Below are 19332 nucleotides of genomic sequence, written 5' to 3' on the forward strand. Positions count from 1 at the left end.
TGAAAGAGCCAGACACCGGTACCTCCTGTATGCTTCCAGTTATGGGAAGTTCAGAAGCTGACCCGTGGTGATGGGTATCGAACAGTGGTTACCTCAAGACGTGGAAACGTTACGCATTCAAGATAGGTGCGCTTTCCTGTATTGTGTCACGCCTCAGTTTAAAAGAAAAAAGAAAGATACTTGGAAGCGGCCAAAAACGTGTCCATTTTTTTTTAGTCATCCTGTGACCTTCTGAGCATCATTCTTCGTTGTGTATCATGTGAGAAAAGAGGAAGTGGTTCCCCCGGCTGCTGCAAACAGATTGTCTTTCCACATCTGCAAGAGTTTTTCTTGCACGTGCAAGATTGAGTGATTAGTCAGCCATTACACTGAACCCGGCTCTGAGGGCTCAGTGATCCCTTGTTGAGACTGTTCTCCTTGCAGGCGGCTGAGATCCTGGTGGGGACTCCGGGATCCAGTTTGATGAAAGGCCCCAGCTCTGGAATCCCAGAGCTGCACTCCCAGCCGACTTGATACCCGCGTGGCAGGGGCGCCCCGGTGGAGGCCTTGGTGCGGGGTTCACATTTAACCCCGCGTCTTCCCGCAGCAGATGGCGTCACAGGACTGGGAAGAGACATGGGGGAGTTGCGAGTGAAACGGTACACATGGTGGGTAAGGAATCCTCCCCGAGCTGACATTGAGAAACCTTTCGTTTGCAATTGGAGCACGTCCATCCGCCTGCTGCTTTGCTGTGGTCACACAGAAGATCAAGCAGGGCACGTAGACTCGGGAAAATAGTCTCATTTTCCTGCTGAAAAAGTTACCTCATCGCAAATGCTTTCAAAGATGATGTTTGGGTAAAAGGCTGACCTGTTTAATGGATGTTTTTGACGTTCATTAACACAGAGTTTGAAACCCTGGGGAAAACAACAGTATGGTTCCCCCCCGTTGAGACAACTGGGTGAGAAGTGAGACCACCCTCACCCCGGACACCAGCCGCGGAGCTCAGGGATCCAGGACCACCCTGAGGCTGGCCAACTCTCTAGGCGGACCCTGAACTCTCAAAGCTGTTAAACTCACAGTTTCAGTTTGTTACAGTGAAAGGACAAAGATTGACATGGGGGCCAGAGTCCCAGAGTTCTGTGTGCGGGTTTTCCAGCCACCCTCTCCCCCGACAGTCGCTGACAGCAGACTTCTCCTGGCGGCATTAGGAGACAAGACACGCAGGGCGCTGCCAGCCAAGGAACCCTTAACGTCTAGAGTTTTTATTGGAACTTGTTCACAGAGACACGACTGACCACCCATGTGACTGGCCTCAGGCTCCAGGCCCTCTGTGGTTTGAGCTGACACCACACGACCCATCGCCACTACCCTAAATTGCATTCTTAGACTCTCTGGGCCCGAGGACCCCAGGTAAACAAAGGCAGCCCATCAGGCAGGACATTTCAAGGGCTGAGAGTTCACCTCCCAGGAGCCTAGTGCAAAAACCAGGCCTCTCTTCGGACCAGGTGAAATTCTTAGGGCATGCTTGTCAGGCACCTGGGAAGGTTCTGAGGGACCAGCTACTGTGCCACACCAAAGAGAACGAGAATGGGATAAATTTGGAAGTAGCCTAACACACGCTTTCTTGTCTCAGACTGCCAACATAACTCCTTTCCAGAAGGGACCATGAAAGATTTGTGTTAAAAATTATTTTTATTTATTTTTTAATTTTTTTTTTACTTCCAGAACTTTTTAATTAGCTAAATTCTATACTTGAGTTAAACACGAAGCCTGAGGACAGAACGAATCGTTAACAGCTTGGTTCCTCCCGGACACCAAGAATAATTACAGGACGTTGTCAGCCTTTGGGTTTGCCGTGTCCCGAGTCTGCCTCGGCGGGCAGGAGGCCCTGGTGCTGCGGTTTCCCCCCCCAGCGCCTGTGGGAGCCGGGGCCGCGTCTCACGCAGCCATGTGATGGCAGCGGTTCCTCTGCACCTCTGCTGCTGTGTGTGAGCACGGTCGCCCTTCTGTTCGTTGGCGTCACTCCAGATGTTGCTTTTGATTACGTACTTCGAGATCTCCCCCAGGTGTATTTAAACACCAGTGTAATCACATTGACATTACCTTTGTGCTTCTTGCCCTCATCTACCAAAGATAACCTCCTGATCGAGAAACTTTCGGTCCCTTCGCACCTGTTCCCACTGGGAGCTGCCACACCCATCCCTCCTAAGGCCCCTGTGTCCAGTGTGGCCTGAAGAGGTGTGCCACAGAAGCAGAGCCTGAAGATACGTAGGGGCCTGCACCTCTTCCGGGGGAAGGGGAAGAAAAGAGTGTCCTAGGCAAAGGGGACAGGAACAGCATACGCAGGGGTCCTGAGGCCAAGGGCATGGGCATCTATGTACAGAGGAAGCAAGGAAGGCAAGGGAGCTATAATGGGCCACTCCCATGTTCAGGACCCCCACAGGGTCCCTTCTCCTTGGTGCTTGGAAATCTCAAACTGCATCAGGGAACCCTGTAATTAACAGCCAGAATTGGAACCAGAATTAAGAAAGTAAGTTGGAGGGGCACCCGCGTGGCTCAGTCTGTTGAGCGTCCAACTTCAGCTCAGGTCATGATCTCACGGTTTGTGAGTTTGAGCCCCGCGTCAGGCTCACTGCTGTCAGCACAGGACCTGCTTCAGATCCTCTGTCCCATCTCTCTCTACCTCCTCACCTGTGCTGTCTCTCTCTCAAAAATAAACAAACGTTAAAAAAAGAAAGAAGAAAGTTGGAGGTAGGGGTTTTCGCTCTAAAATCCAAACATGCAGGGGCACCTGGGTGGCTCAGTTTGTTGAGCGTTCGACTTCGGCTCAGGTCATGATCTCGCGGTTTTGCGAGTTTGAGCCCCTCATCAGGCTCCGTGCTGACAGTTCAGAGTCTGGAGCCTGCTTCAGATTCTGTGTCTCTTTCTCTTTCTGCCCCCCTCCCCAGTCACGCTGTCTCTTTTTCTCAGAAATAATAAAAACATTAAAAAATGTTTGCAAAAAATAAGATCAAATAGGAACAGATGAGTTAGGCACAGGTTCCCGGTCAGGTTGGGACCTTGTCGTGGGGCTCTGTGTGCTGCCAGTTGATGTCTCCATCCCTTAATCCTTCAGAGGGCATCAGCAGAAGCGAGCCATGGTATCTGGGCACTGTCTCCAAATGCCGGTCAGCAGGTGGGTGTGTGCTCTGGAGTGTGTACTTGGTGCCTCAGGGGAGGTTTTAGAGAACTGCATCTGCCGGAAGGAGCCATTGAAGCAGGCAGGCTCCAGAGGACCCTCCATAGAACCTGTGCTCCCCACGGGGGTTTTGAGCTTGACCTTTACCAGCGATAGGGCAGAGTCACAGCTGCTGTAAAGATCACATGCTGAGCAGCAGAGGTGTCAGTGCCAGGTTTCCTGAACTTGACCGTACTGATGTCACAGAAGAGAAACATCTTTGTTCTTAGGAGGTCCTTGCAAGTTACTCACGATGGCTCAGAAAGATGGTACATGTGTAGAGGCTTCCCCGGCTGAACCCCGCTGAGCAGCCCCTCTGGGCCCCCTTCCCCCTCTACCCTGCCAAGAGGCAGCAACCCTAAACGGGCCAGAGGGCTTGAAGGTCACAGAGATCTGGGTTCCTCATCCATGTCCACGTCTCCATTTCCGAGTCCGCAGCACAGAAGGAGAATCCCCTCAATGGGATTATAGAGACCCCGAGTGAGACGTCGCGGGCCAGGCATGCTGCCCGTAGACCAGCCCCGGATCCATGTCAATGGTGAAGGGCCCCGGCCAGAGCCGGGGCAGCAGCCTCAGCCTGGGCCTGGCAGCCACTGCCCAAAACCTGCAGTCACGTTCCCCGTGCCCTCGCAGGAGCCCTGCACCTCCCTGATTAGAATCAAAGAGAAGATGGCTTTCGGAGTTGAAAGGTTTGTACCTTTGATTTGCAAGAAAAACGGGCAGTGTAACAAGCCCCAGGGAAGGTTGTCCCCCCCCAAAGCGTCCCCCCAGGAGAGGTAACTGCAGGTGGCAGCAAGCCCCTCAGGATAGTCCCCTTGTGGCAGAAGAGAGGGTAGCAGACAGCCCTTTGTCTGGAGTCCAAGCTCAGAATGGGTGTGCTCCAGGAGAAGCCAGCCCTCTGCCCATGGGTCCAAGTCTGGGGTCAGCACTTCTATCTGGCCCCCAGCCCAGAGCCTGTCGTGAGAAACGCTGAGGTGAGATGTCTTCCGAAAAGTACTGATCCCCATCCTCAGGGCCCCAGCCAGGCTGAGTGGAGGCCCAGGCCAGGCTGCGGGCCCAGTGGGGGCTCTAAGCCACGGGAGGATTAGCCCAGGCAGCCTTGCCGTGTTGTGCTGAGTCTGCCCCGTGCAGTTGCACCTGCCCCGTTTGTCATCCTGCCGATTCCATCTGAGGCTTCACTCCCTGCTAGTGAGTGGTCAGAAATGGAGCACACCAAAGAAAAGACAACAGCGCAGCTGTCTTAGAAGGGTCTTAAAGCTAGAATTACAGGGGTGCCTGGGTGGCTCAGTCGGTTAAATGTCTGACTCCTGATGTCAGCTCCGGCCATGATCTCTCAACAGTGAGATCAAGCCCCAAGTCAGGCTCTGTGCTGAGCACGGAGTCTGCTCGGAATTCTCTCTCTCTCTATCTCTGTCCCTACGTGGCTCACGTGTGCGCACGCATACATCTTTCTCTCTCTCTCTCTCTGAAAATAAACTTAAAAAAAAAAAAAGTAGAGAGACGCCTGGGTGGCTCAGTTGGTTAAGCGTCTGACTCTTCGTATTGGCTCAGGTCATGATCTTAGTTTGTGGGATCGAGCCCCACGTCAGGCTCCACTCTGACAGTGTGGAGCCTGCTTGGGATCCTCTCTCTCCCTCCCCGCCCCTCCCCCACGTGCGCACACACCACTCTCTCTCGGCACAAATAAACATTAAAATATTTTTTTAAAAAAACTAGAATTACATATAAGCTCAAAAAAGGACAGGTACACTGGACTCCAGAAATAAGTAGATCGGGGTGAACCAGTCCCACCCTCTGCTTCCCTCAGAATCCCGTGTCAGATCCTTCTTTCTTTTTTTCTTTTTTCTTTTTTTTTTTTTTTTAAGTTTATCAGAGCAAGCTGAGGAAGAGCAGAGAAAGGGAGCGAGGGAGAATCCCAGGAAGGCTCCACACTGTCAGTATGGAGCCTGATGTGGGGCCTGTGTGAGATCCTTCTAAAGTGCTCATGCATTTCAGCAATGTGCTCCTTCTCTATGCAGGGAAAATAATAAAGAAATGGTCTTGGGGAGCCTGGGTGGCTCAGTCGGTTAAGCAGCTGACTTCAGCTCAGGTCACAATCTCACGGTTTATGAGTCTGAGCCCCGCGTCCAGCTCCTTGCAGACAGCTCAGAGCCTGGAGCCCATTCTGTGTCCTTCCCCTGCTTGCGCTCTGTCTCTCTCTGTCTCTTAAAAATGAATAAGTGTTAAAAAAAAAAAAATTAAAACATGAGATACAGGTTTCGTCGAACTAATATGAGACGTGTGCCCCCAGGTATGTCGTTGGCTCATTTGAAACTGTGAGCTCATCAGGACACTTAATCAGCATCATAACCTACAGCTAGTCTTGGCCTTGGCACGTGCACCCTGAAATAAAGCTTCCCCAGTTCTGGCTACTGGGAGAGTGCGGAGGGCACAGGACCGATGGCCTGTAGACCATTGTTCTCAGTTGGACTCGTTGCTGAACATCAATTCCTTTCGTTGGTGCTGGAATCAGAATCACTGTGTGCCACGTGGCCCTAAGACCCAACGCTGAGATTACCCTTTCGGGGGGTACACGTGGCAGGTGGAGGCTCTTCATAAATTTTTTGTAGTGTGGCAACAGACTGAACCTAGAAAGAGACTCTACTGATCAAGTAAATGAATACGTTCAAATCGTTCCACTTTCAAATTTTGTTTATGGAATACCTTTTTTTTCCCTTAATGTTTGTTATTTATTTATTTTGAAAGAGAGATCGAATTCCATGCAGGCTTCTCCACCCCATGCAGGCTCAACACAGAGCCCGATATGGGGCTCAGTCTGAAGAACCGTGAGATACGACCTGAGCCAAAACCAAAAGTCAGACGTTTAACCGACTGAGTCACCCAGGCATCCTGTGAATACCTTCTGAATTGTCTACAATTCAGAATACCCATGAATTGTCAACAGCTATAAATCAGTTCTGATTTTTTTTTTTAATTAAAAAACTTTCTAAGGTGTATATATTGTGAGAGAAAGAACACTCACGAGCTGGGAAGGGGCAGAGAGAGAGAGAGAATCCCAAGCAGTCCCCGAGCTGTCTGTGCAGAGCCCAACGTGGGGCTCGAACTCATGAACTGGGAGACCATGGCCTGAGCCAGAAGCAAGAGTCGGACGCTCAAACAACAGTCACCCAGATGCCCCTGCAGCTAAATCCGTTTTGAAACACCTGAGCTCCTCTTATCCAGGACCTTGTAGGCTCGGTTAACTGATGGAGGGTCCAAGGAGAACATGGTCCCGGGGCTTAAGATGTCACAGGAAATGGTCTGAACTCGACTCTGGGAAGGCAAGCAGGGCTGAGGGACAGAGAGGGAGTACTTCCTGGCAGATGAGGACCACTTCTATACTGGACTAGAAGGACTCTACCTTGGTACCACCTTTGGTTGATTGCTTGTGAAGTCTGGCCCACCAGCTGTATGTGTATCACCTGTGAATTAGGAATGCTATTTTTAGATGATGTGGGAAATTTCAAAAAAGAATATTATTCCATGACATATAATTCTATGAAATTCAAATTTCATCGTTCATAACAGAAGTGGTGTTGGAACACAGCCAAAGCTCACTGTTCTGCGTGTTGTCTGTGGCCACTGTCGTGCGACAGTGGCAGGAACTGAGTAGTTGTGACAGAGACGGCATGGCCCACAAAACCTAAAAGATTTATACCCAGTGGGTGGGTTGCAGAAAAAGTTTGCTGACCCATGATTTCGAACAGCGTATGGGAAAGGGTGGGAGAAGTCCCCGACTTAGTCCGGGGTGGGGGGGGTGTGCCCAAGCCCTGCCTGCCACCAGCTCTCAAAGCCTCTCTGGTGTCTCAGTCTGTTAGGGATATGGATGGATGATGTCTTTGATGCAGAGAGGTCGCGGTTCTATCCTTTTGGGGGGGGCAGTGGGGTTCCCGGTAGTTGGTGCCAGTCTTTTCCGGAACAGGGCGGGGTATAGATGACCGTGCGGTGTTGGGGCGACGAAACACTCTTATTCCGAGCTGACCTTCGTCATAGCCGAGTTTGAACCCTGCTCCTTGGCCCTGAGGCTTTCACCCCAGTCTGTTTCTTTCATTCGGCTAACATTGAGTTCCTGCTGTGGACCAGGCTTCGTTCCAGGTGCCAGAGATAGAGCAGCAAATAAAACGGCGAGGTCACTGCCCTCATGGCCCGTGTTCTAGTTCAGTGAGGACACAGACACACAGGATCTGGTAGGGTGGAATGACCACTGCTCCGGGTGACTGGCTTCATCTCTAATTCTGTAAAAGGGTTGAATTGTCCGGCACGCCTGGGCGGCTCAGTCGGTTAAGCGTTTGACTCTTGGTTCGGCTCAGGTCATGATCTTGCAGTTCTGAGTTCGAGCCACACATCGGGCTCTGTGTTGACAGTGCAGAGCCTGCTTGGGATTCTCTCTCTCCCCCCCCCCTCTCTGCCCCTCCCCTGCTCAATCTCTCTGTCTCTCTCAAAATAAATAAACTTAAAAAAAAAAAAAAAGAAGGAAAGAAAGAAAAACATTGAATTGTCAGCGTTTCTCGAAGAAGACGCAATACCTGTGTGACAGGGCAAGAGAAACACCAAGTGCAAAAGGAAGTTTTGGTGAATCGGAATTTGATTGAAAGTTAGGTCCATTCACCAAAAGACATCATCAAGAGAATAAGAAGACACGCCACAGACTGGAAAAGGCGTTTGCGGTGAACCTGTCCAGCAAAGGCCGCTCTGGGAGAGGAGAAAGACGTGAACAGGCAGTGCCGGAGAGAGGTTGCCGGTGACCATTCCGCCCGTGAAAGGGTGCCCGGCCTCACTGCCCGTCAAGGGACCGTGAGTTAAAACCACAGGGAGATACCGGTTCACAGCCGGGTTGTAGAAGAACCACGCTGAGGAGGGCTGACCGTGAGCGCAGCAGACAGGATGAGAACAGCCCATCTGCTGCCGAAAAAGGCAGCGGGGAGCCCCGTCCCCCCACCCGTATCTGCTGAAGCTGCACGCCCCCTACCCTGCTGTCAGGCACTTCCGGCTCCAGGCGTATTCCCCAAAGAAGTGCAAGGCAGACACTCGGACGTGAGTGTCTGCAGCCACCTGCTTCATGATACCCAGAACCGCCACCGCCCAGGTCCCGGCCAGCAGCACATAGACAGGCGGACCGTGTGGCACGTGCCAGAGGGACAAATCTGACAGCGATGAGGGAGGCGGCCAGAACTGGGAGCTTACCATGCGTGATCCCGTAACAGCAAGTTCAAGAAGAGGTCAAGCCCACCCAGGTCCCAAGGGTCTGGCAGCCTGGCACACCTGAAGATCTGTGCCTCTGTCTTACGTCTCCGTCATTCTTTTCCTTCTTTTTTTTTTTTTTTTAAGTTTATTTATTTTGGGAGGGAGAGTGGGGGAGGGGTGGAGAGAGAGAATCCAAGCAGGCTCCGCGCTGCCGGCACAGAGCCCCATGCAGGATTCGAACCCACGAACTGCGAGATCATGACCCAAGCTGAAATCAGAGTCGGATGCTTAAACGACTGAGCCACCCAGGCGCCCCTCCGTCATTCTTTTTTATTACACTATGTGAGGGGACCTGGGTGCGGGTCAGAGAACTGAGGGCTGCAGCTGCGTCTCCCTGGGAGCGGTGGCTTTGATGATTCTGAGGAGGTGGAGAGAAAGACGCTGATGTTAGAGGCCACGGACAGCCCACACTGGAGGGACAAGCTGCCACCAGAAGGACTTTGGGTTTTATGCTCGGGGAGGTAGGCAGCTGTGACTTGTCTACCTCTAACGCAGACGTGAGGAAGGCTCTTGGCCCCAAGCCTGCCGCCGCAGTCATGGTGGCAGGGCAGGGGTCTCCAGAGGACTCCTGAGGATAAAAAATGACATCTCGGGGCTTTGTGGATTTCCAAAAGGTCTTTGCTATTCGAGAGAGGGTGGCTTTAAAAGTCCCCCGTCGTCCTGGTGCGCTGTCCCTCTGTCACATGCTCCCAATCCCAGGCCATCCGCACTCAGAGCTCACTGCACCAGAGAAACGTTAGGCAGGGTGGCCAAGCGGACCTTTATCCTCAGTGATGCCATTATTCTAGAGGTTTGTAAGACGGCCCCGTTGCTCTCTGTCCTTTCCTTTCTCCAGCAGTTTCTTAGCCCAGCGGAGGAGAGAGGGTTTTATTACAAAACTTTTTTGCACTGTATTCCAGCGCTAGAGTCCTGCTTCATGAGCTCCTTCGAGGGCCACGCGCGTGCCAAGGCTCAGCCACCATCCTGGATGCCACCAGTGAGCACGTGTGGCCGACGGAGCCCAGCCCTCACGCCCCGTGCGGCACAGTCTCCACACCCAGTAGCGCGCTGCAGAGTGAATCTTGCGGGTCAACTGGCATATCTAAAAAGTGAAATGGAGAAAACCTCAGTCTGTCTCACTGAGGAAGGGAGTCCCTTGTGCTAGAGAAATGCCGTTAGTGTGTCTGACCGTTCTGTCAGCATGAGAAGGAGGAGCTCTTAGGTTACGGGGGAGATCGCGGGATGCGTGCAGGTTGGTGGGCGGTGGGCTGCGGCTCAGGTCTGCTGGCCCAAGGAGAGCGCCCAGGGCCTCCTGATACCTCCTGGCGTTTTTGGAGTTGATGCGAACAAGCTCCCGTTCTCTGTGGCCAAACCACCCCCGGCCATTTCCAGGAGAGGGGAAGCCTGCGACTCCAGGCAGGGGCCCACGGCCTGGGAACGACGGCCCGCGGGTGGCTTGCCCTCCCCTATCTGTGACCCGCTGGACCCAGTATGGGGCAGGACGTGGCTAAACGCTCAGCCCGGAAGGAAGGGGGAGGCTGGCACTCGCTGAGCGCAGGCACCCCCGCTTGGCACAACCTGAAGGACAGGCTGGAAGGCGGAGGCCCGAAGCCGGCTGCGTCTGGGCACGGCTTGCCGAACCTCCCACCTCCACGTGCTCGTTGCAGCAGTTGGAATAACAGTTTGGGGAGAACGTGTATGTCAAGTGCCCAGCCCAGAGCAAGGACCAGACGTCCCGTGTCTAGAGTACAAAAGGTGCAGGGACTGGATTCTAGCTCCTGTCGGGCCTGCACCTCGGGAGACCTCAGCCGCGGGAGGCGGGCCAGGGCACTCATGAGGCACAGGAACCCCAAATGGACAAAAAGCTTCCAGAATCCCAGCCTCAGGGGAGCTGTCTTGGCAAAGCTGCTGCTTTTCTTTTTTTTTTTTTTTTTTTTTTTAAATTTTTTTTTTTTTTTTCAACGTTTATTTTTCGGACAGAGAGAGACAGAGCATGAACGGGGGAGGGGCAGAGAGAGAGGGAGACACAGAATCGGAAACAGGCTCCAGGCTCTGAGCCATCAGCCCAGAGCCTGACGCGGGGCTCGAACTCACGGACCGCGAGATCGTGACCTGGCTGAAGTCGGACGCTTAACCGACTGCGCCACCCAGGCGCCCCTCTTTTTTTTTTTTTTAACGTTAGATTTATTTTTGAGTGAGAGAGCCAGAGTGTGGGCGGGGGAGGGGCAGAGAGAAGGAGGCACAGAGTCTGAAGCAGGCTTCAGGTTCTGAGTTGTCAGCACAGAGCCCGACGCGGGGCTCGAACTCACAGACCACGAGATCATGACCTGAGCTGAAGTCGGACGTACAACCGACTGAGTCCCCCAGGCACCCCAAACAAAGCCACTGCTCAACGCAGTTGTGACGTTGGGGGCATCCAGCAGCAAAACCCAAAACGCAATCGTGCTGGTACTACTGACTTCCAGAATAGTAAACAAAAAGGAGAACGGGGTGCGTTCAGTATGTGCAGACAGCAGGCTGGAGAGGGTGGGCTGCTCTGTCCTTCTAGAACTCTCTTGAAAAGAAGAGAGGAAGTGCTCATGAGGAGGCCACAGTTGCCAGGAGCCAAAGGGCCTCAGCCTGCCGGCAGCACTGAGACCCGGTCATCCATCTCACAGAGGTGACTTTGAAAAAGCCAAGTTGCTAAGCAGTCGGAAAGGAGCCCAGGCCAGGGGCCAGCCACTTGGGCGGTGGGACCCAGATGAAACCACAGCCAGCGTGCGTGGGGTCCTAGGTGACGAGAGAGGACCTGCAGAGCAGGGCCTCGACCAGGTCACCAGCTCCCTGGGTCCCACGAGGCAGGGTCCCTGTCCTCCAGGGCTGACAGAGCAGAAGGGGAGACTGAGCCCCTGAGAGTTGACTTCTCCCATCTGCCAGTCCTTGACGTGCCTGCTCCCTCCCTCCTCAGGCAGGCCCCAGGAGTGCTGTCCCTCCGAGCTCCTGTCCCCAGACAGAGCCAGGCGTGGGCATGGCACAGCCTGGTGGCCAAGTGGATGGCTCCCCCAAAGGCGAGGCCCAGGAGACCATGAGTGAGACCCCACCACGCCTCAGGGCCGCTCAGGATGCGGCTTTCCTCTGCTCCCCTGTGGAAAACCAGCGCTTTCCCAATAGCAAGCACCAGTAAACTGCTTTTGTCTTCTGTTAGCGTCTTTCCAGGGGGCATCCCCTGGACGGGTTTTTGCTAAATTCTCTGAAGTTCACTGCAACATAAGCAGATTTTTGTATCACACATAATTATAATTGTGATTCTGCTTCTTTCGAGTGCCAAGGCTTTTATGGTATTTGGCGACATTCCCTCCAGGGGCAGGGAGGATTGGGGTGAGGGCAGAGGCTGGATTCAGATGCATCCCCGGCCTCTCTGTGCATGGTGGCCTCTCGAGAGAATGTTTCAGAACTCACAGGAAATCACTCCTGCACGCATCGACTGTCTCACCCTTTCTGTCCTCAAACAATGGGTGCTGGCCAAGTGGGGGCTCTCCCAGCAGGCGGGGCCTGTGAGTGACGCCCACTGTGTCCCGCCTTGCAGTAGTAGTGGACGTCAGCTCAGCGAGGTGTTCATCCAGCTGCCGTCCCGCAAGGAGCTGCCCGAGTACTACGAGCTCATCCGCAAGCCTGTGGACTTCAAGAAGATAAAGGTAACCCTGGCGTGGGATGTGGGAACTGGGGTTTCTCTGCAGGGATGTGCCTACAGTAGTGTTTGGGGGGTCTGACCCGGTACCTTCCATGGGCACCCCCCTCTGGGAGCTACGGGGAGTGTGTGAGACATGACCAGGAGCAGACTGGGCAGAACCCAGACCGTCTGACCAGGGACCCAGTCACGGGCTTTTGGGGTTCCTCGTGGCCTCAAGAGACCCATAGTGCAGGTTGGGGGAGAGGTTCCCACGGTCGTGTCGGTGGGCAGCCAGCGTTTGGGGCTCCTTCAGGATCACCCACGGCCTGGGCTTTGGCCAGGCAGCTCTTGTGTTCAGTGGGCCTGAGCGTCCGAGTCTAAACAGAGTCACCCGGAAGACTGGGCCGTGACCGCGTGAGGCAGAGGGACTCCCGGCCCCAGGGTCCCTGGGCACAAGGCAGATTCCCAAGGTAAGGCTGCTTCTCGAACCCTGCCCGCAGGAGCGCATCCGCAACCACAAGTATCGCAGCCTCAATGACCTGGAGAAGGACGTCATGCTGCTGTGCCAGAACGCTCAGACCTTCAACCTGGAGGGCTCCCTGGTGAGGAGGCGCCTGGGGCAGAGGGCAGCCGCTCCTAGCTTTGGCCACCTTCACAGCTAGGCCCAAGCCAGCCTGCCCCTCGCTCCATTTTGAATTGACTGATTTAAAAAAAAAAAAATTCCTGGGGAGCCTGGGTGGGTCAGTCAGTTAAACGTCCGACTCTTGATCTGGGCTCAGGTCTTGATCTCACAGATTGTGAGTAAGAGCCCCACATTGGGCTCTGTGCTGACAGCCCGGAGACTGCTTGGTATTCTCTTTCTCCCTCTTTCTCTGCCCTTCTTTGACTCGTGCTCATGAGCTCTCGCTCTCTCTCTCTCTCTCTCTCTCTCTCAAAATAAATAAAAACTTTTTAAAAATTCCCAACAACTTTGAATATTTTGCCAATTATAAAAGCAATGTAGGGGTGCCTGGGTGGCTCAGTCAGTTAAGCGTCTAACTCTGGATTTTGGCTCAGGTCACGATCTCATAGTTTTTGAATTTGAGCCCCAAGTCGGGCTCTGCCCTGACAGTGCGGAGCCTACTTATGATTCATTCTCTCTCTCTGTCTCTGTCTCTGTCTCTCTCTCTCTCTCTCTCTGCCCCTCCCCTGCTCTTGCACTCTCTCTCTCTCAAAATAAATAAACGTTAAAAAAAAAAAAAAAAGGCAATGTATTCCTTACTAAAAGGCGCAAAGAGAATAACAAGCAGATCGGAGGAAATAAACTCAGTCCCGTCCATCCAGGATGACCTTATGAGCCATCCAGTGTACACGTTTAATTTTATTTTGAATTCACTAGGGACTCCCTTGACAGGAATTGTGTAGATACGTTCTTTCCTGCAATGAGATTAACATACACATACAAGCTCACGTTAGCAAACTGTTCCTAAGTGTGTCTAGGGTAGATGCCTCCAGGAAAAGGGATTTTACACTCCTCTAAGTTTGGGGGAAACACTGCCTTAGACAAGGGACATATGTTTCCAGTGCCTTGAAAAGCAAATGCTCTCTGGGATTCTTCAGAGGGAGGAAGGAACCTGTAGCCGTTCCTAAACTGACACACCCACCCTTTTCTCCGGGGCCATTTCATAAGCCTCCTGTTCTCTCAGGACCTGGATGGGAAAGGGTTACTGAGATGACCCTCTACTCTGTACAGGCTGTCCTTGCCAGAGGGCAGGGCCCGTGACCCCAGCTCACTCAAACCCCACGTCTCCTTTCAGATCTATGAAGATTCCATCGTCCTACAGTCGGTGTTCACCAGTGTGCGGCAGAAAATTGAAAAAGAGGACGACAGTGAGGGCGAGGAGAGCGAGGAGGAGGAGGAGGGCGAGGAGGAAGGCTCCGAGTCTGAGTGTGAGTCCCCGCGGTGGGTGGTGTGGCAAGCCAACGTCACAGCCAGGCAGTCCCCGGCCGCCCCTGGCTCGGCTTGCCGTTCTCTCCCCAGCTCACATCTGTCTTTCTTTTCCCCCCACTTTCTGGTCCCTCCCCCAGCCCGCTCTGTCAAAGTGAAGATCAAGCTCGGCCGGAAGGAGAAGGCACAGGATAGGCTGAAGGGGGGCCGACGGCGACCGAGCCGCGGATCCCGGGCCAAGCCGGTGGTGAGCGATGATGACAGTGAAGAGGAGCAGGAGGAGGTGAGCCCCCGGAGCCCTGGCCTGAGCAGGAGCAGGTAGCCAGTGGCAGTTGGGTCTTGGGAGATGCGTCCCCATGCCAGATCCAAGACCTCTGGCATGGCCTTGGGAGGGTCAGTGCTCTAATAGCCCCCCCCACAGATGGGAAGTCTGAGGCTTAGGATCGTACATGGCACACAGCTCGAGACCCAAGTCTGTGCGACTTGGGCAGCGTTGCCTCTCCAGGACACCGGGGCCGCCATGCTGAGGCCAGGGCTGCCGGGTTTGTATCGGGGGTGGGGTCAGGAGACGCTGGGGTTGAAGATGCCACCAGTCTGTCCCCCGTCTGTCTTTCCGAGCAGACGCAGCACCCTCGGTAGCGGAGGCTTTCAGCAGGCCCTTGCCCTGTGTAATCTATGGGGAACACCCTGAGGCCTCTGCTCGTGGCTCCGTTCCGGCCTATGTAGGATGATCTCCCAAGAATGGTAGTGGATAAAAACAAAAATGCCATGATCTGAAATTACAAGACCCGTGAGCGCTGCCACGAGTGGAATGTCGGTGCCGCGTTCCCTCCGCGTTGGGGAGAAGCTACGGGAGCATCCAGCCCACGGTGGGCATTTTTGTGGGCATGGGGGGGGTGGCAGACCCACCCGCTGGGTTCAGATACGCTTTGCCCTCTGGCTGTGGCCGGGATGTTCGGCCCTTCCCTGCGCTGGGACCTGGGATGTTCACTTCACTTTTGAGCCTCAGTTTCCACTTCCACAAAGCAGGGAGGTCGGGAAGATTACATGGTGCTTGGCCCAGCGAAACTGCCTCGGGGCCCTTTCATCGTTGCTATTTTTCTCATGCCATTTTCAAGGATAGCGGCAAAAACTGCTACCTCGGAGTAAATCTGACTGTAGACATACATGATGACCTTATGAGGAGGACATTAGTAGTGTCCTGAACATGGAGGGCCGGCCTGTGTTTCTGGAGAGGAGGGTCTGGGCTGTAAAGCTCCCCATCTGCCCAGCAAAGCGTTTTGTGGCCCTTACCAAGCTGTTTAAACCGTTCACACAGAAGAGCAGACCTCTTACGTAACCAAGGTGGTTTTGATGCCACAGGTCGGGGGCACAGGGATAGGCACACGGTGGTGGGAGGAAGCAGAGAAGGCCCAGTGAGCCTCCCAGATCTCGAGGAAGAGTCGATGGAGGCACGGAGGCCAGTCCTTGGGAGCAAATGACATTGAGATTTGGCCGTGGCAGTGGGGGTGAAGCCAAAGGGTGCCCCGCCCCTGGCCTCACACCCAGCCAAGGCTGTTCAGTTCCCGAACGTGCTTAGAGCCCAGGTAGGCCCTGGGGGAGGGGATGGGTGCCCTCGGCTGCAGGGCTGACTTGTGCTCTCTCCTCCTGTCCCCCTCCAGGACCGCTCAGGAAGTGGCAGCGAGGAAGACTGAGTCCCAACATTCCAGAGTCTCGACCCCGGGCCCCTGGTTCCAGAGCCGAGGCGGCGTAGCCCTTAGCAGTAACGGGTAGCAGCAGATGTAGTTTCAGACTTGGGGGAAACTGTATAAACGAAAATCTTCCATATTTATACGGCAGAGAAGATGTAGGACTGTTTGTGTCTGGCCCCGTCCCGGCATCAGTAGCGTTTGTAACAGCATTAACTGTTTAAAACAAGAAAAAAAAAAAAAAAGAATTATGAATTGGGGAACACGCGACACCTGGTTGTCTTTCCTTTCCCGGCAGTACTGTTGCGGCCGCAGTTTGGAATCACTGTAGTTTAAGCCGTGGATGCATGTTTTTGTAGCCGTCCACTCCTTGTACTGTATTTTATCGGACAGGTCAGACTCGCCGGGGCCGGGGTCCGCAGGCCCGGCGGGGTATGTCAGTGTCACTGGATGTCAAACAGTAATAAATTAAACAGATGAGAAAACTCACAGCCTTGCCTTCCGGTGGACTCATTCCCTGCTCCCTGCATGGTGGTGAATGCCTTGGGGGTGTGGGGGGGGGAGGGTGGGAGGGCGCCTCGCCTCGGCCAGGGCCCTGTCCTCCCGTCACCAGATCCCACAGGACCCACTCCACAGGGAGGACACCGAGGCCCAGGCGGAGGAGAAGGACTTGCGCAGTCCTCATACCATCAGATCTGCAGCTCGGGCTCCCAGAGCAGACAGCTCAGGGCCTTCCCTCCCCGCCTGCAGCCAAGGCGGGGCCGGCAAGACAGCCATGTAAACGGGCAGGTGCCACACAGAGGCCCGGGCTGTTACCTGGGAAGTCCAGGGCATTGTGGGAGCCCAGATCATCAAAGAGAGCTCCCAAGTCCAGAACTTACGTTGTTCTTTTCTATGCTTTTTGTCTCTTGATTAAGATCCTCTCTTCATGAGTCATTGCCATCGCATTTGCCTCTCGTTCTTCAAACACTGTTCCCTTCAGTTCCTTGAACATGTTTATAATGGCTGCTTTGAAGCCCAACATCTGGACGCCCTCAGAGAAACGTTCTGTTGACCATTTTCCTCAGTGTAAGTCATGCGATTTTTTTTTTTGTTACTTTTGTACAAAAAGTTTTTATTTGTACTTATTTTTTGTTTTTAAATTTTTTTAAATGTTTGTTTTTGAGAGACAGAGTGTGAGCGGAAGAAGGGCAGAGAGAGAGGGAGACACAGAATCTGAAGCAGGCTCCAGGCTCTGAGCTGTGGGCACGGAGCCCTGTGCAGGGTTTAAACCCACCAACGGTGAGATCATGACCCGAGCAGAAGTCGGACACTTAACCGACTGAGCCACCCAGGTGCCCCAAAATGGACGTTTTTTTTTTTTTTTTTTTTTTAATTTTTTTTTTCAACGTTTATTTATTTTTGGGACAGAGAGAGACAGAGCATGAACGGGGGAGGGGCAGAGAGAGAGAGGGAGACACAGAATCAGAAACAGGCTCCGAGCCATCAGCCCAGAGCCTGACGCGGGGCTCGAACTCACGGAGTGTGAGATCGTGACCTGGCTGAAGTCGGACGCTTAACCGACTGCGCCACCCAGGCGCCCCGAAAATGGACGTTTTAAATAACATATTGTAACAACTCTGAGTCATTCCCTCTTCCCCCATGAAGAATTTCGGTGGTGACGGCTCTACTTTCTTTGTTCAGTGATTAACTGATCTAACCCTGGAGAGTGTTTCCCCCACAGCGTGTAGCTGCTGATGTATCTGCTCAGTTTTGGGTTTTGGTTTTGAAGCAGGTTTCCTCTAGGAAGGCGCCCCTGGTTCGGCCTCGCTTCCAGATTAGCCAGGGACAGCCACCTGAGAGTCACAGAGGCTCCGTACTGGTGGCCCTGTATATATTAGGCAGCTTGCAGGCTGGACCTGCTTCGGCTTCCTGCCGTGCTCTCTTAGGGTTTCTCAGCGCATGCGCGCCGCCTCCCCCTGAGCAGGTTGCATGGAACGGCGGGGCGCGCTCCACGTCTCTCGGCGCATGCGTGCAGCCTCGCACCTGCAGGCAGCTTTCTGGACCCTTGCAGTATGTGGAGCCGTCACTGGCTGCCTCATTCTCCAGGCCGCTCAACTGCTGCCCAGTTTGCCAGTCTGTGGCAACCAGGATCCCAACCTCAGGCTGGTTAGGAGAACTTGGCCTTTCCCATTCATCCCACAAGGAGAATCCTACCTATTTCCAATCTGCTGCTGTTCATTTCCAAGGCCGGGCGGTGACTTTCAGGTCCTGGCCTGGCTGGCCAGAAGCAGCCGCAGGCAAAAAGTATCCCAGCCTCCCACCGCTCTCACTTGCCATTCCGATTTTCCTGAATAAACGCTTTTTTTTTTTTTTTTTCAACGTTTTTATTTATTTTTGGGACAGAGAGAGACAGAGCATGAACGGGGGAGGGGCAGAGAGAGAGGGAGACACAGAATCGGAAACAGGCTCCAGGCTCCGAGCCATCAGCCCAGAGCCTGACGCGGGGCTCGAACTCACGGACCGCGAGATCATGACCTGGCTGAAGTCGGACGCTTAACCGACTGTGCCACCCAGGCGCCCCAAACGCTTTTTTTTTTTTAAGACAATTTGTTAAAGTTTATTTATTTTGAGAGAGAGCAAGCATGAGTGGGGGAGGGGCAGAGAGAAAATCCGAAGCAGGCTCTTTGCACTGTCAGCACAGAGCCCGACACGGGGCTCAGTCCTGTGACTTGCAAGATCATGACCCAAGCCAATATCAAGAAGAGTCTGAAGCTTCACCGACTAAACTACTCAGGCACCCCAATAAATACTTAATTTGTTGAATGTGTTTGATCAATCTCAAGGATCCTGAAATGGTTGTCTGTGCGAACCCTGTCTAGTTTCATTGTTGCTTTTAGGGCGTGCATTTGCCAGGATCCTCCCTCCCATCGGTTTGGAAGTCCACATTTTTTCATTTGTTGTAATGATTTTGCCTTTATTTTAATAGATGTGAATTTATTTTAGTGCTTGCAGAAAGTCACCTCACCACACTCTCGATTTCAGGATATTCAGGATGAGGCCAGTTTAAAAATGACTTCTTTGAGGAGAGCAAAAAGTACAAGTGGAACTTTGGTATGACAAAATGTCATATGATCCCATGAATTGGTATAATATAACTTGTTGGTGAAAGACACCAAGTGCAAAATAATACTGAATTACTGGGCACAAGTGTATACATCTCGTGCAGAGTCTAGAGTTGGGGCCTCACAGTGTTGGAAAACCCATCCACCTGTGTTGTTGCTCTAGCAACAACCAGACATACGTCCAAGGTCACCTCATGGCCCGAGATGGCTGCTGGTACTCCATCTATCCATTCCACCTTCCAGCCACCAGTAAGGAAGCAAGGGGAAAGAGAAGGCCCACCCCGCCCCTTAGAGACCCAATTTGGAAACTGACATATCACTCTCTTATGCCCTTTGGCCACAACATAGTCATGTGGCCACACAAAGCCACACAGTAAGCTGAGAAATGCAGCCTTGCTTCTGGTACCTACGTGCCCAGCTAAAGTTAAGGACACACAGCTTGCTCGCTGCCTGCTGGATGGTGGTTATGCCCAGGTTTCAGATGAGAAAACAGGCAGAGAGAA

At 53.3% G+C, this 19332-nt stretch overlaps 1 protein-coding gene across 1 annotated transcript in view; it reads left to right on the top strand.

The window, feature by feature from the left end:
- The window catches only part of SMARCA4 (SWI/SNF related, matrix associated, actin dependent regulator of chromatin, subfamily a, member 4), a 90477-nt gene extending 74261 nt beyond the window's left edge, over positions 1–16216 (top strand). The window contains 5 exon segments of the mRNA XM_030300607.1: positions 12027–12135; positions 12611–12712; positions 13907–14039; positions 14178–14320; positions 15699–16216. Coding sequence (XP_030156467.1) covers positions 12027–12135; positions 12611–12712; positions 13907–14039; positions 14178–14320; positions 15699–15731 — 520 coding nt within the window. The 3' untranslated portion in view covers positions 15732–16216.
- The last annotated feature ends 3116 nt before the right edge of the window (positions 16217–19332 follow it).

This window comes from Lynx canadensis, chromosome A2 (assembly GCF_007474595.2).
Source record: "Lynx canadensis isolate LIC74 chromosome A2, mLynCan4.pri.v2, whole genome shotgun sequence".
Classification (NCBI taxonomy): Eukaryota; Metazoa; Chordata; class Mammalia; order Carnivora; family Felidae; genus Lynx; species Lynx canadensis.